The following is a 12,285-nucleotide window of genomic DNA, read 5'->3' on the forward strand; positions in this document are numbered from 1 at the left end:
GGTTAGGGTTAGGGTTAGGCATAGTTTTACTGAGGTTAGGGTTAGGTTTAGGTTCAGGCATAGTTTTACTGAGGTTAGGGTTAGGGTTTGGGTTAGGTTTGGTTGTCGAAAAGATGTAGTAAATATTGACCAAGGGACTGCTTCCGCGTCGGAATGCGCTTCAAAGGGACTTGCGGGGGTGGGCCATGGGGTGGGTGGACAGATCGGTGAACCCATAGTATCCACCGTCTGTTTTCATCTGCATTGAATCAGCCCCTCTAGACCAAAATCAGCCTGTGTTAGTGCAGGATACAACCTCAGCATCCTTCTACCCATAATGTACTATGTCCTCTGTACGTGTCAAATCTATCTCAGTCTGGAATCACTGGCTTTAATATCCAAAACATCTAACATGCGGTTATGTCCCTCTGATGCACTAATTCCTGACCCTACCCATCCTTTTTACTCACAATTTACAATTTAGGCATTTAGCAGACACTCAATCCAGAGCGACTTACAATAAGTAAGGACAGCACATGGTAATACATCAACATCAATACATCAAATGCATAGAAATAGTAATACTGTACAATAAAATAAAAATTAACAAGAACCAAGAAGAACCTATTCATTCAAATTCAATAAAAACATCAATAATCTTGGGGGCCAGGAGGGCGAAGAGTCTGGGATTAATGGACCATTGTCCAGGGCGTTTACTCCCAGAGAGAACCTCTATACACGGCATACTCCCAAACAGAACGTGGTATATCTATGAACTCACTGCTTGTTGTTAATGAGAGTTGAAGCCTTGGACATCTCAACCACTGTCCCATCCAGCTTCATGGAGAGACTCTTGATGGAGGCCAGGCCTTTGCTCTGCTGCCGTTGCAGCTGGATGTTGAAGCTCTCGTAGGCGGCCTTACAGTGAGAGGTCAGGATGTAGTTGCAGGTGAACGGCAGCTGGAAGAAGTCTCCATCGAAGGTCTTGTAATGGTAGTTCCCCCATGTGCTGCAGAACTGTCCATTGCTGGAGGGCCTCACAACCTCTGAGTGGAGAAAACATCATTTAGGCCCAATTTACACTGGCAGCCAAATCCAGCCTGAATCAGATCTATTCCGAGAGTGGAATCCAATGTGTTTAAACATGTCAAATCGACCGGCTTCATCGGGAATCGTGTGCTCTACATTTCTGTAGAGAAAAGTTGTATAGTGAATTAATTTTTCCCATTGACTTATACATCCATAATCCATATTTGGAGCTATATCCATATTTGGAGTTTGTGATGTCAGATGTAGAGGTATTGGCCAGCTCCATATATGGATATATGACGCAACCCACAACTCGTTAAAAATGTTACTTTTCCCAAATATGGAGACGACTGACACCATTTATGTCTGACATCATAGACCATAATATATGTCTGACATCATAGACCACATGAGACTGACACAGTATGGGCATTCCAAGATATGGGCTTAATAATGATGACATCATGGATCTCCATAAATGGGCATAAATGGACAAGGACGGAATGGTTAGCACCTCTCGAATAGGGACAAGGACTGACCGATACAGAGATATATGCCTCAAGGCAACCACACTTGCAATTTCCAATTGCATCTTTCTAGTTGGTCTTCACTATTGCGTATAATAAAACTCTACTCGCTCTGTCTCAGAGGAAGGCTGTGGACCAGGGGTCATCAATGTGTCCGTATCCGGACATAGTAATGTGTCCGTGGCAAAGACTTGGTCCTGTCCATGGCAAAGTTGAGATTTTCTTATTCTATACACCATTTATAATGTGCTTATTTTATAAGACCCAATTACCGAATGTCAAGTATCCAGGTTTTCTTCAGAATATGTACAGTATGTGACACTTTTTACCAAGACACTATGGCACATTTGGAGTCCAACTAGTGGTTCTCAAATGTTTTATTTGCAAGGACCCCCTTAACTCTGAGAGTGTACAAATGGAACCATTCCATTTGAACACTCAGAGTTAAAGACCTGTTATGGTCATTCAGGGCTAGCTCTTTGTGTTTCTGGTAATATTATTGTCCACCCATTTTGTATGTCCGTGGGATTATTATTTTGTATTAACGCAAGAACAAGGGCTTCTAATTCAGCATGATAACTTATCCAGGAAGCGACAGGCTGCAGGATTCCATTAGCTTGGAATCCCCATCGATGATGTCACTGGTAGGCTGAACTGTCCACAGCCCTCCAATGAGACACAGGGTGAACTGACGATAATTGTGCCATCTTATGTGTGAGGACCATTCATATGGCTCTAATATAATATTATAATGAGCATTAGTGGGGACCGATTATATGAAGATAAGGTTAAAATGGGTGAAAATGATTGATTGATTGATTGATTGATTGATTGATTGATTGATTGATTGATTGATCGATTGATTGAATACTTTTTTTGACATAAATGAAAACAGAGGTACAGTCAGATATTAAAGAGATCACTGGCTAATACGACAAATATGCCTTAATACATTATAACTGTCCTCTATAACTACAATGTAAAATTAAAAACACTGAAAGTAGTTCACCCCCAAAATGACTTTTTTTCTATTGATTACTCATGCCATGGAGAGTAGAGTTCAATAATATTTGTTGTTTTTTGTCACATTCCTACAAAATTTACCCCCATTGATTCCGGATGGGGACCGGGACCCGTTTCGAAACGGGTCCCCATCCGGAACGAATGGGGGTACATTTATTGTTATCACATTTTTGTCTTAGGAATGTGACAAAAAACTAAAAATATTATTGAACTCTACTCTCCATGGCATGAGTAATCAATAGAAAAAAAGTCATTTTGGGGGTGAACTACTCCTTTAGGGCATATTTGTCGTATTAGCCAGGGATCCTTTTAAGGCTAAAAGGATAACACACAAAAACTCCTGGTTACTTGTTTCCATTGTGGTTTATGGATTCAATTCATCAGCAAATTGTAACAATAACACCAAAACACAATATCATCAACAAATAGTACTCCTTTACATATTGTGTGTCTGAAATAAAACATTACCTGGGGGTTTGGCCACGGACTGAACGGTAACTGTGGAGGAGAAGACACAGTACAGTAAGTCACATTTACAGTTGTTGCACATACGGTATTTGCCCTGGCTAAACACATAGGCCTAAGCAATTAACAGTCAAGAAGCATGTTTTACTATATTAATTCTGGAAAGGCGTGTTAGGCCCATAGATGTTTGATTACACAAACATTGCTAGTGGGTTTAACTGACTAACACACTAGTAGTCCTCTTGAGTCATTCTCATATATAATCAATGAACTATTTTTCCATCAGTCATGCAGGTTGTGACAGTTGTGTGTATACTGTTTGAAATAAAAGCCTGGGTTCCTGAGGTTCCTGAGAGGCTGCTGCATTCTCCTAAAATGAGAATAGCCAATCTACTGTACATCGACATGTTGTTGTGAGCTTGTAGTGACCTTAAAAATAATAAGAAAATGCCCCCCCCAAAGGTTTAGGCAGCATGCAAGCTAGGGACCTTAGTGTTTATAACATGTGCGAGGAAAGAGTCTCATACTCAGAACTCACAAGAGTGTGTTTACTTAGTTTAATGATCCATAATGGTATCATTCAGCAGTGTGCGCAAATTATGTTTTCATATTTAAAGAAGACAGGGAGGTTAACAGGTGAATGTCATTATGTCTCAAAGTGGGGTCTTTGAGGGGGTTCCTTCCAGGGGGTCCTCAGCTAAATGATTCATATAGTTAAGAACTAAATGCACCCGATAGGTGCAAATTGTCTGGAGTGAAACAAAAGCCTGAGAATTTTTCTTTAACAAAACCTGAGAATTTTTCAATGTAGTCGTTATGCCATAGTTCCTCCTCACACACATTTCTGTGTGTTGTCACTACTGTTGTATCCTGCTGACTGGGAGGACATAGAGCCTTAAGTCCTACTCATCACACCCAGAGCCATCTATAGAGAGTTGCAGCATTGTGGTTGCAGGAAACAGCCAGTTACGTGGTTCATGTAACTCAAAATAGTGACAAATGCCCATAGACTCCAATGCATTCAGTGAACTTCTGGTTATGTAAAATACCTAGCCTGATGAAGTTAACCGAGTTTGCGCAACTCTTTAATAGATGGTTTTGATCCCGCCCAACACCCCCTGCTGACAGGCTCTGCCCTCCAGCCAATAGGAGTACGCACGGTGACAAATATCCTTAGAGTTACCCTAAAGATAGCAGATCTACAAGCTCATACAAAAGAGCAGACCAAGTACAGAGCCCATGGACAAGTTAGCTTAGTCCTTGTTGAGGGACATCCCATCTCTTTACCGTGTGCTCGGTAATAAGTCGGATTCTTTTCCGGTGGGGGTTGGCCTCTGCCAGGGCTGCGCCTTCTCATCCTGTTTGTGATATTCATGGACAGGATCTCAAGGCGAAGTGGTGGTGGAGAAGGTATAATAAGGCTTGGTGAGCTAAGGGTTGCTTCACTGCTTTTTGCGGATGACGTGGTCCTAATGGCACCATCGGTCCAAGACCTTCAACTCTCACCGGTAGAATTTCTGGGACTTGTTCACGAGTGAAAGAAAGGGGAAGACGGAGAAGGAGATCAGCCGTAGAATCGGAGCAGCAGAAGCGGTTTTGCAATCGCTAAATCGCATTGTTGTGAAGAAAAAAGAGTTGAGCCTTAAGGCAAAACTCTCTGTCTTCCAAGCAATCTTCGTTCCTACTCTCACCTATGGTCACGAAGTGTGGGTCATGACCGAAAGTATAAGGTCTCGGCCCTCTCGGGTACAAGAGGCTGAAATTAGTTCTCTCAGAAGGGTGGCTGGTATCTCCCTTAGAGATTAGGGTGAGAAGTTCAATCACCTGAGAGAGACTTGGATTATAGTAGAGGAAAAAATAGGCCAGAAGTTGACCATACCCCTACCCGGGGTAGAACAAAACGCGACATAGTTTTTTCATATCTTTAGGATGTCCCTTTCATGAAATGGATTGTCCCGAGTTTTGCTTTTACTGCAAAAGTCATGAAATTGATCCATGAAGGGACTCACCACATAAGCAAAAAAACGCCTATCCTGAAAGATGGAGTTCCAAGTCAAACCTTTGTCATTTTCTACCTGCAGGTTGTTTTCACCTCATACTTGCACAGAAGGTCTACAGGTAGTGTCCTTACATCCCAGAACAATCAGAATGCAAAAATATGGTTCTGTTTTGAATCTGCTGCCTTTTATATAAGGACCTTCTATAGGCGGAAATGACATTCCTAAGGAAAATTCCCCTGTAATCCTTCTATAAGGGGTAGTACAAACTATGACAAAGTTTTTTCATAACTTTTACTTGTCCTCTTCATGAAATGGATGGTCAGTAGTTTTGATTTTACTGCAAAAGTCATGAAATTGATCCATAGGCACCACATAGGCAAAAAATACGCCTACCCTGAAAGATGGAGTTCCAAGTCAATCCTTTGTAATTTTCTATTGCTGGTTGTTTTTACCTCATTCTTGCACAGATGGTCTACAGGTAGGTCCTTAAATCCCAAAATAATCAGAATGCAAAAAAGTGATTTACCAAGAAAGGGCAGAAATATCCCCACAAGTTAATCATACACCATTTCCACTTACTGGTAGGGAAGGAGCTGGAAACAAGGGCCTACTACAAACTTGATATCCCGGTATCAATAAGCTTTGGGCTTATCAAGCTTGTTATTAAGCATAGCGGCCCATGACATCATGTTTAAATAATCAAGACAAGAGGCGATTAATACATTGTTACAGTACTATTCATAATATATAGCCATTTAACACTTACTGCACACTAATGAATGATTTTCTAAAGATATAAAATAACAATATTTTTTACTTTTGTCAATTCTCATCCTCATAGACAAACTCAGACTCACAACAACTGGCCAATGCAAAAAGATACCAGTTCTGTTCAGAATCTCACATCTCACATCTTCCCACAAAATATTATAAAGCGCTCAACAGTGGGCTCGATAAAAGCCCATGGGTCAACAAGCAGGATCGATAAGGTGCTCATTATCAATACAAATTAACAAACTCCATTCAGATTGTCAATAGGGAATACACCAACAACCAAAATAAACCAGAAGAATATGTCATAATATGCTTGTATTGTGAATCAGGAGTTTTTCTATATATGTGTGCCATTCTTACTGCATGCCAAATAATCAAACAGCAGCTTTTTCTCATTTTAATTTATTTCGTTTATTTCTTTTTCAATATTTTCATATCAACAACTAATTTGAGTGTGAGGGGGACTGACCAATTTGCAAAGCTGGTCAATGGATACAAAGCTGTGATCTCCCAAATTCAGACATCATTTTGTCAGGAGTTTGTTCGTGACGTAATCGGCTGTGTATCTATTGGTCAATGGCTGGTCAATGGATTAATTGAATTCAGTCTTACTATTTATGTTATGGTAATAAATATGGTATGATGGTATATATTATTATAATATAAACGGTAAGAAGGAATTCAGTTCCCAGTGGATTACAACCAAGGGCCACTACAATGCTCTACAGTCAAGGCTGGTCCACAAGGCACAAGCTGGTATAAAAGGATTGTCATTTCTTGTTTATTTTAGTTTACAGGCAATGTACTGTAAATACAGGAGCAATATTATGTACAACACAATCCCACAGAGAGACATTGAGGCACGTACTACTTTGACTGCAACACTCCTTATCATAGCAGTAGAGTTGGGTGAGGTCTCTTACTGCTTGGTGCAGGCTATTTTTTGAACAGGACAGGCTTTAGTGATGTATCCTTTAGCATCCAACCCTTCCCAACTGGATTCCACAAAAGGGGTTTGGGGACATGATTGTGGCGCCATATACTGTACCAGTTTGGTACATAGCCTGTTGAACATTCAAAAATATCCTCAGTGGGAGGCAGGTGTGAGACTGGCATGTCTGTCGTTGATGCAAGAATACAACGGAGCTCATCAAGACTAGAACACACCTGGCCCTTTGCCTTCTTTTTTAGGCCATAGAGAGTGAGGGCATATTGTATTGAACATGCTGAAGCCTCTGGTAGACTATCTGTCAAGCCAAAGGTTCTCAGACCCTGACCTAATTTATATGTACAGTACTATGGATATACTTGTGTTGCTCGCCTACTATGTCAGTCAACTTGGAATAGCTGCCATTTTCATGCATGCTGGTCATGGGATAGACAACGATACATCCCAATGTCTGATATTACAAATACATTGGGAGTGGCTTTGTGTGAGAGTCTTCTAGCATGGCACGCATTGACTGGATGCAATGCAACAAGCAGCCTGTTCAGAATAAGCAATAATACAGCTTTCAACAAGCTGGCGAAGCACATTCATGAACTTCAGGATCTGAGAATCTTTGGCTTACTGCATGCCAAATAATCAAACATTGGTCAGTCTCCCTTACACTGCTCAAAATAGTTGTTGATTGAAAAAGAAATAAATGAAAATGAGAAAAGGCTGCTGATTATTTGGCATTAAGAATGGCGCACAAAGTGTAGTGTATTCTACTGAATATAGGCTTACATATATAATGTACTGCATTTAAGTCTGAATACCATAGACTGCTTATAGAACAATATGTTTGCTGCTTTTGAGGTGAAGAGAATTAGGCCTTGGGATGGGTGCATCTCTCCACTCCGACATGTCCCCTTTCCGACATGTCTGCATTCCGACACTAACCCTATCTCTACCCCTAACCCTAAACCTTAGGCCCATGGGAGTGTCGCCACTCCGACAATAAGAAGTCCATTTCGGAGTGGCTATGTAGGGACACTACCTGTAGACCATCTGTGCAATATGAGATGAAACAACCAGCAGGTAGAACATGACAAAGGATTGACTTGGAACTCCATCTTTCAGGGTAGGCTTTTTTATGGTGGGTACCTTTATGGATCAATTTCATGACTTCTGCAGTAAAAGTAAAACTACTGACCATCCATTTCATGAAGAGGACAAGTAAAAACACTGTCAGGGTTTGTACTACCCCTTATAGAAGATTATCTCCAGGATCACAGGGGATTCTTCCTTAGGAATGTCATTTCCGCCTATAGAAAGTCCTTATATTAAAGGCTGCAGATTCAAAACAGAACCATATTTTTGCATTTTGATTGTTCTGGGATGTAAGGACACTACTTGTAGACCATCTGTGCAAGTATGAGGTAAAAGCAACCTGCAGGTAGAAAATGACAAAGGATTGAATTGGAACCCCATCTTTCAGGGTAGGCGATTTTTGCCTACAGTATGTGGTGAGTCCCTTCATGGAACAATTTCATGACTTTGGCAGTAAAAGTAAAACTCGGGACAGTGCATTTCATGAAGGGGACATCCTAAAGATATGAAAAAACTATGTCGCGTTTTGTTCTACCCTTTATAGAAGATTATCACCAGACTTACAGGGGAACATTCCTTAGAAATGTAATTTCCGCCTATAGAAAGTCCTTATATAAAAGGCTGCAGATTCAAAACAGAACCATATTTTTGCATTCTGATTGTTCTGGGATGTAAGGACACTACCTGTGGACCATCTGTGCAAATATGAGGTAAAAACAACCTGCAGGTAGAAAATGACAAAGGATTGACTTGGAACTCCATCTTTCAGGATAGGCGTTTTTTTGCCTATGTGATGAGTCCCTTCATGGATCAATTTCATGACTTTTGCAGTCAAAGTAAAACTTGGGACAATCCATTTCATGAAGGGGACATCCTAAAGATATGAAAAAACTATGTCGCGTTTTGTTCTACCCCGGGTAGGGGTACCTCAAAAACTAAGGCTCTTTTTTAGGATTTTTTCCTCCTCTATTAGAACCACTGCTCCTTCACTTGAAAAGGAGTCGGCTTAGGTGGTTCAGGCATATAGTAAGGATGCCTCCCGAGCGCCTTCCTAGGAAGGTCCTCGATGCACGTCAACTGGGAGGAGACCCCGTGGCAGACCAAAGACCAGATGGAAAGATTATATCTCTATACACCTGACCTCTTAAAATCTAGAACAAACAACATAATATGCACACAGACACAGACACCGTACAGCCTAATGTGTGACACATACGGTACTGTACTGTATGATTCATTAAGCACATAAACATCTACTACTAAATACCGGTACATATCATTCTAGGGGTCCATGACATGAAAATGTTTGAGAACCACTGAAATAGAAACATGTGTTTTTCAAAAAATCTTTGAAGGATTTAGAAGACATTTAGCCCTTAGGACAGTAGGGCTTACTTGGCTTACAAGAAATGTGCCACCAATGAGTCCAACGGTAATACTAGTAAGGCTAAAGCTAATAACTCTATTATCCATGTGCAAACATAGATACATGTGTACATTCAGGCATTGGGTGAAAAATGAGTTGCAAAATCATGGGATAAAGTTTTTTAGAGTAAAGAAAGCATGCTTTCGTTAGTTGCGACTATATGCAGACAGGTGGAGGAGGGCTCACAGTGTGGTATCAAGCCCCCCCCCCCCCCCCAAAAAAAATAATACAAAAAAATGAGTTAAATAATATTTGGTTGTAGGACATTTTGATTATAGTAAATTTACCCCCATTGATTTTTGATGGAGACCCAAATGCATTTGGGTCAATGGGGGTAAATGTATTGGAACAAAAAAAGAACCAAAAGAAAAGAAAGTGAGGCAGAGTCAGGGTTAGATTATCTTTTTAGCAACATTATTTTAACCACTACTACTACTACAGGTCTTGAACACGTACCCATTGTGATTGGGGGGGAAAAGATATAATCATGAAAACAATCTGACAACAAAAGTTGATCACGCATTGAGGGGCCTCTAAACAACGTACGGCCTATAAAGTGACTTAGATCCACAGGGACGGATTAACCCCCTGTACTCCTGGGCCCATCATCTTTATGGTGTGCTACCCACAGTGGGCAGTCTGGTGGGCACAGCACGCAAACATTATGGATCAAGGATGCGTGGATTGGGTTCCAGTCTGCATCTTGTCATACACTGGATAATGTACCCTTTTCCCATCACCCAACTGTTAACTAGTTTTTTAGAGTAAAGAAAGCATGCTTAATTGCTTATGTAAACATGTGAATGTGTAGCTCCGGTGCGAAGGAGCCTAAAGCTACATCTGAAGGAAATGAAAAAATGTCATGTAGGTCAAGTTGCTGCTCAAATAAGTTAAAATGTCGCTAATCAAGTTTGTTAATTTACATTCAGGCTTTTTTTTTAGATGGAAACCTATAAGTTCTATTATAAACGTTAGGGGAAGATTTTCACATAGTTAAAACTCGATAACCTTCTAAGATCAATATTGATCTATTTTTACTTTCACCGACAATGAGAGCAGATGATATTAATGACTAGTGCATGCATTTTATAATAAGGATATACCCTCAAGCACAGTCCTTGACAAGATGTTTGCTTAAACAAAACTCTAGTAATCGAAAGCTAATTTGTTTTACCACAGACACACCATCTGTCTTCAGGACACATGTTTTACGAGGTATCCTTAATTTATAAGCTACTTTAAAACCACAAAGCAGCACGTTCTGGTGTCACCGTAATAATAATAATATCTAGAAAGGTGCAATTCTGAGAAATTGCACAGAGGAATCCACCAACCATTTATAGGCCTATGTAAAATACCAGTAAGACTCCCTAATCGGGAGATAAGCGACCGTCAGGTCGCAGCGTGATTTTAGGGCAAAATGTGTAGGAGCAGTGTCCAAAAATGTTTTTGAAAAAATCAGTGAGTACCCAAAGACTCTTTACAGAAGGGCCTCTTACAGAAGAGAGAACTACCCCTTTTTGCAGCTTTAGCACCACACTTCACAACACTACTATTTAGTTTTCATTTAGGTTTTGTCAGTGAAAAAAAGGTAGTCGACCAACATTTTTCGTCATAGTTTTATAGTGGCAACTAAGTACAATAAGTTAATGAAATTGAACTGAATGTAATCAGTGGTGTAAAGTAACTACGGTAAGTACATTTACTTTACAGTAAGTACAGTACTTTCTGTAAGTACAAGTTTGAGATATTTGAACTTTGTAGGCTACTTGAGTATTTCCAATTTTCAATATACCTTTACTTCTACTCCACTACATCTCGGATCCAAATATTGTACTTTTACACCATACAATTCAAAACTTTAGTTGCTAGTTACTTTGTAGATTTTGATTATTATCATACATTAACCACCTCAGCCCTATACTTTTAAAAAGATTTTTATACATGTAATACATTGAAAGCTTGTGAAATGGGACATTCTGCATAATAAGTACTTTTAGCTTTTGGTACTTTAAATACATTTTGATACCGATTTGTACTTTTACTCAAGCACATTTTTAATTCTTGTAAAAGAGTATTTATACTTTACTTAATTAAAACATTTGAGTACTTTTTCCACCACTGGAAATTGAACTGAATGTAATCGTCACTGTCGGGCAGAAACTCTCCAAGTTTCAAATAAGTACTTTTTCCCCCCACAAAATAAAGCCCTGCTTCATCATACAAGGCTGTCGCACAAAAGTAGTGCTTGGAGATCGGCTGCTTTCACTAGTTTAAATCGTTTTTAAAAAGATAAATACAAAATGTACAGTTTTGGACATCCACCTGACAGCGACGTAATGTAAAATGTGTATACAGATTACAGACCAGTGTTGGCTGCGGGGAGTCCAAGGCTCAGCATCATCCATGGCAGCAGCCATCTGGGTGTCAGCCTGCTCCGCTCCATGTTTTCACACCTGCTGCTGCTCTGACTGTCTTTATAAGAGTCTACCTGTGAGCCCTCCTCCACCTGTCTGCAGGCACGTGCACACATAGGCATCAAAGGGGGCTTGAGCCCCTGCCCTTTTATCAGTCTGTAAAAAGTGCCCTCTCCAGACCATGAATGCAGTTTTTACTATGGTGAAAGAAATGCAAATGCCCTCTTTCCATGCCATACCTGAAGGCTGCATTCATGAGAATTGTCATGTCCAAACTCTGCTGAACTTGAATGCAGCATCTTATGTTGAACGAATTGCCCTCTCTGTGCAGAAATCCATTATGTACACCACATCTCCAGTATTGATAATGCATAGTTCAGTGTGGTATCAAGCACTGAAAATAGCTGACCTCCAAGCTCACAATGCGTCGCAGTGTGACGCGTTGTGAGCTTGGAGGTCTGCTATTTTCGATATTTTCACCAAAGGGCCCTTTTAGAAATGTCAGCCCCTGCCTCTCTAACATTCTCTGCACGTCCTTGCCTGTCTGTCTGTCTGTCTGTCTGTCTGTTTTTCAGAGTGTACATGATGAGCCCTCTTCTATTACCTGTCT

General features: G+C 40.3%; 1 protein-coding gene across 1 annotated transcript in view; it reads right to left on the bottom strand.

The window, feature by feature from the left end:
* LOC308294274 (mucin-5B-like) overlaps positions 1–11,931 on the bottom strand; it is a gene marked incomplete at both ends in the record, with an annotated part of 76,263 nt that extends 64,332 nt beyond the window's left edge. The window contains 3 exons of the mRNA XM_080737001.1: positions 761–1,025; positions 11,626–11,771; positions 11,915–11,931. Coding sequence (XP_080593127.1) covers positions 761–1,025; positions 11,626–11,771; positions 11,915–11,931 — 428 coding nt within the window. The remainder of the gene's footprint in view (positions 1–760; positions 1,026–11,625; positions 11,772–11,914) is intronic.
* Positions 11,932–12,285: the final 354 nt, after the last annotated feature.

This window comes from Nannobrachium achirus (assembly GCF_963921795.1).
Source record: "Nannobrachium achirus genome assembly, chromosome: 11".
In the NCBI taxonomy this organism is placed as follows: Eukaryota; Metazoa; Chordata; class Actinopteri; order Myctophiformes; family Myctophidae; genus Nannobrachium; species Nannobrachium achirus.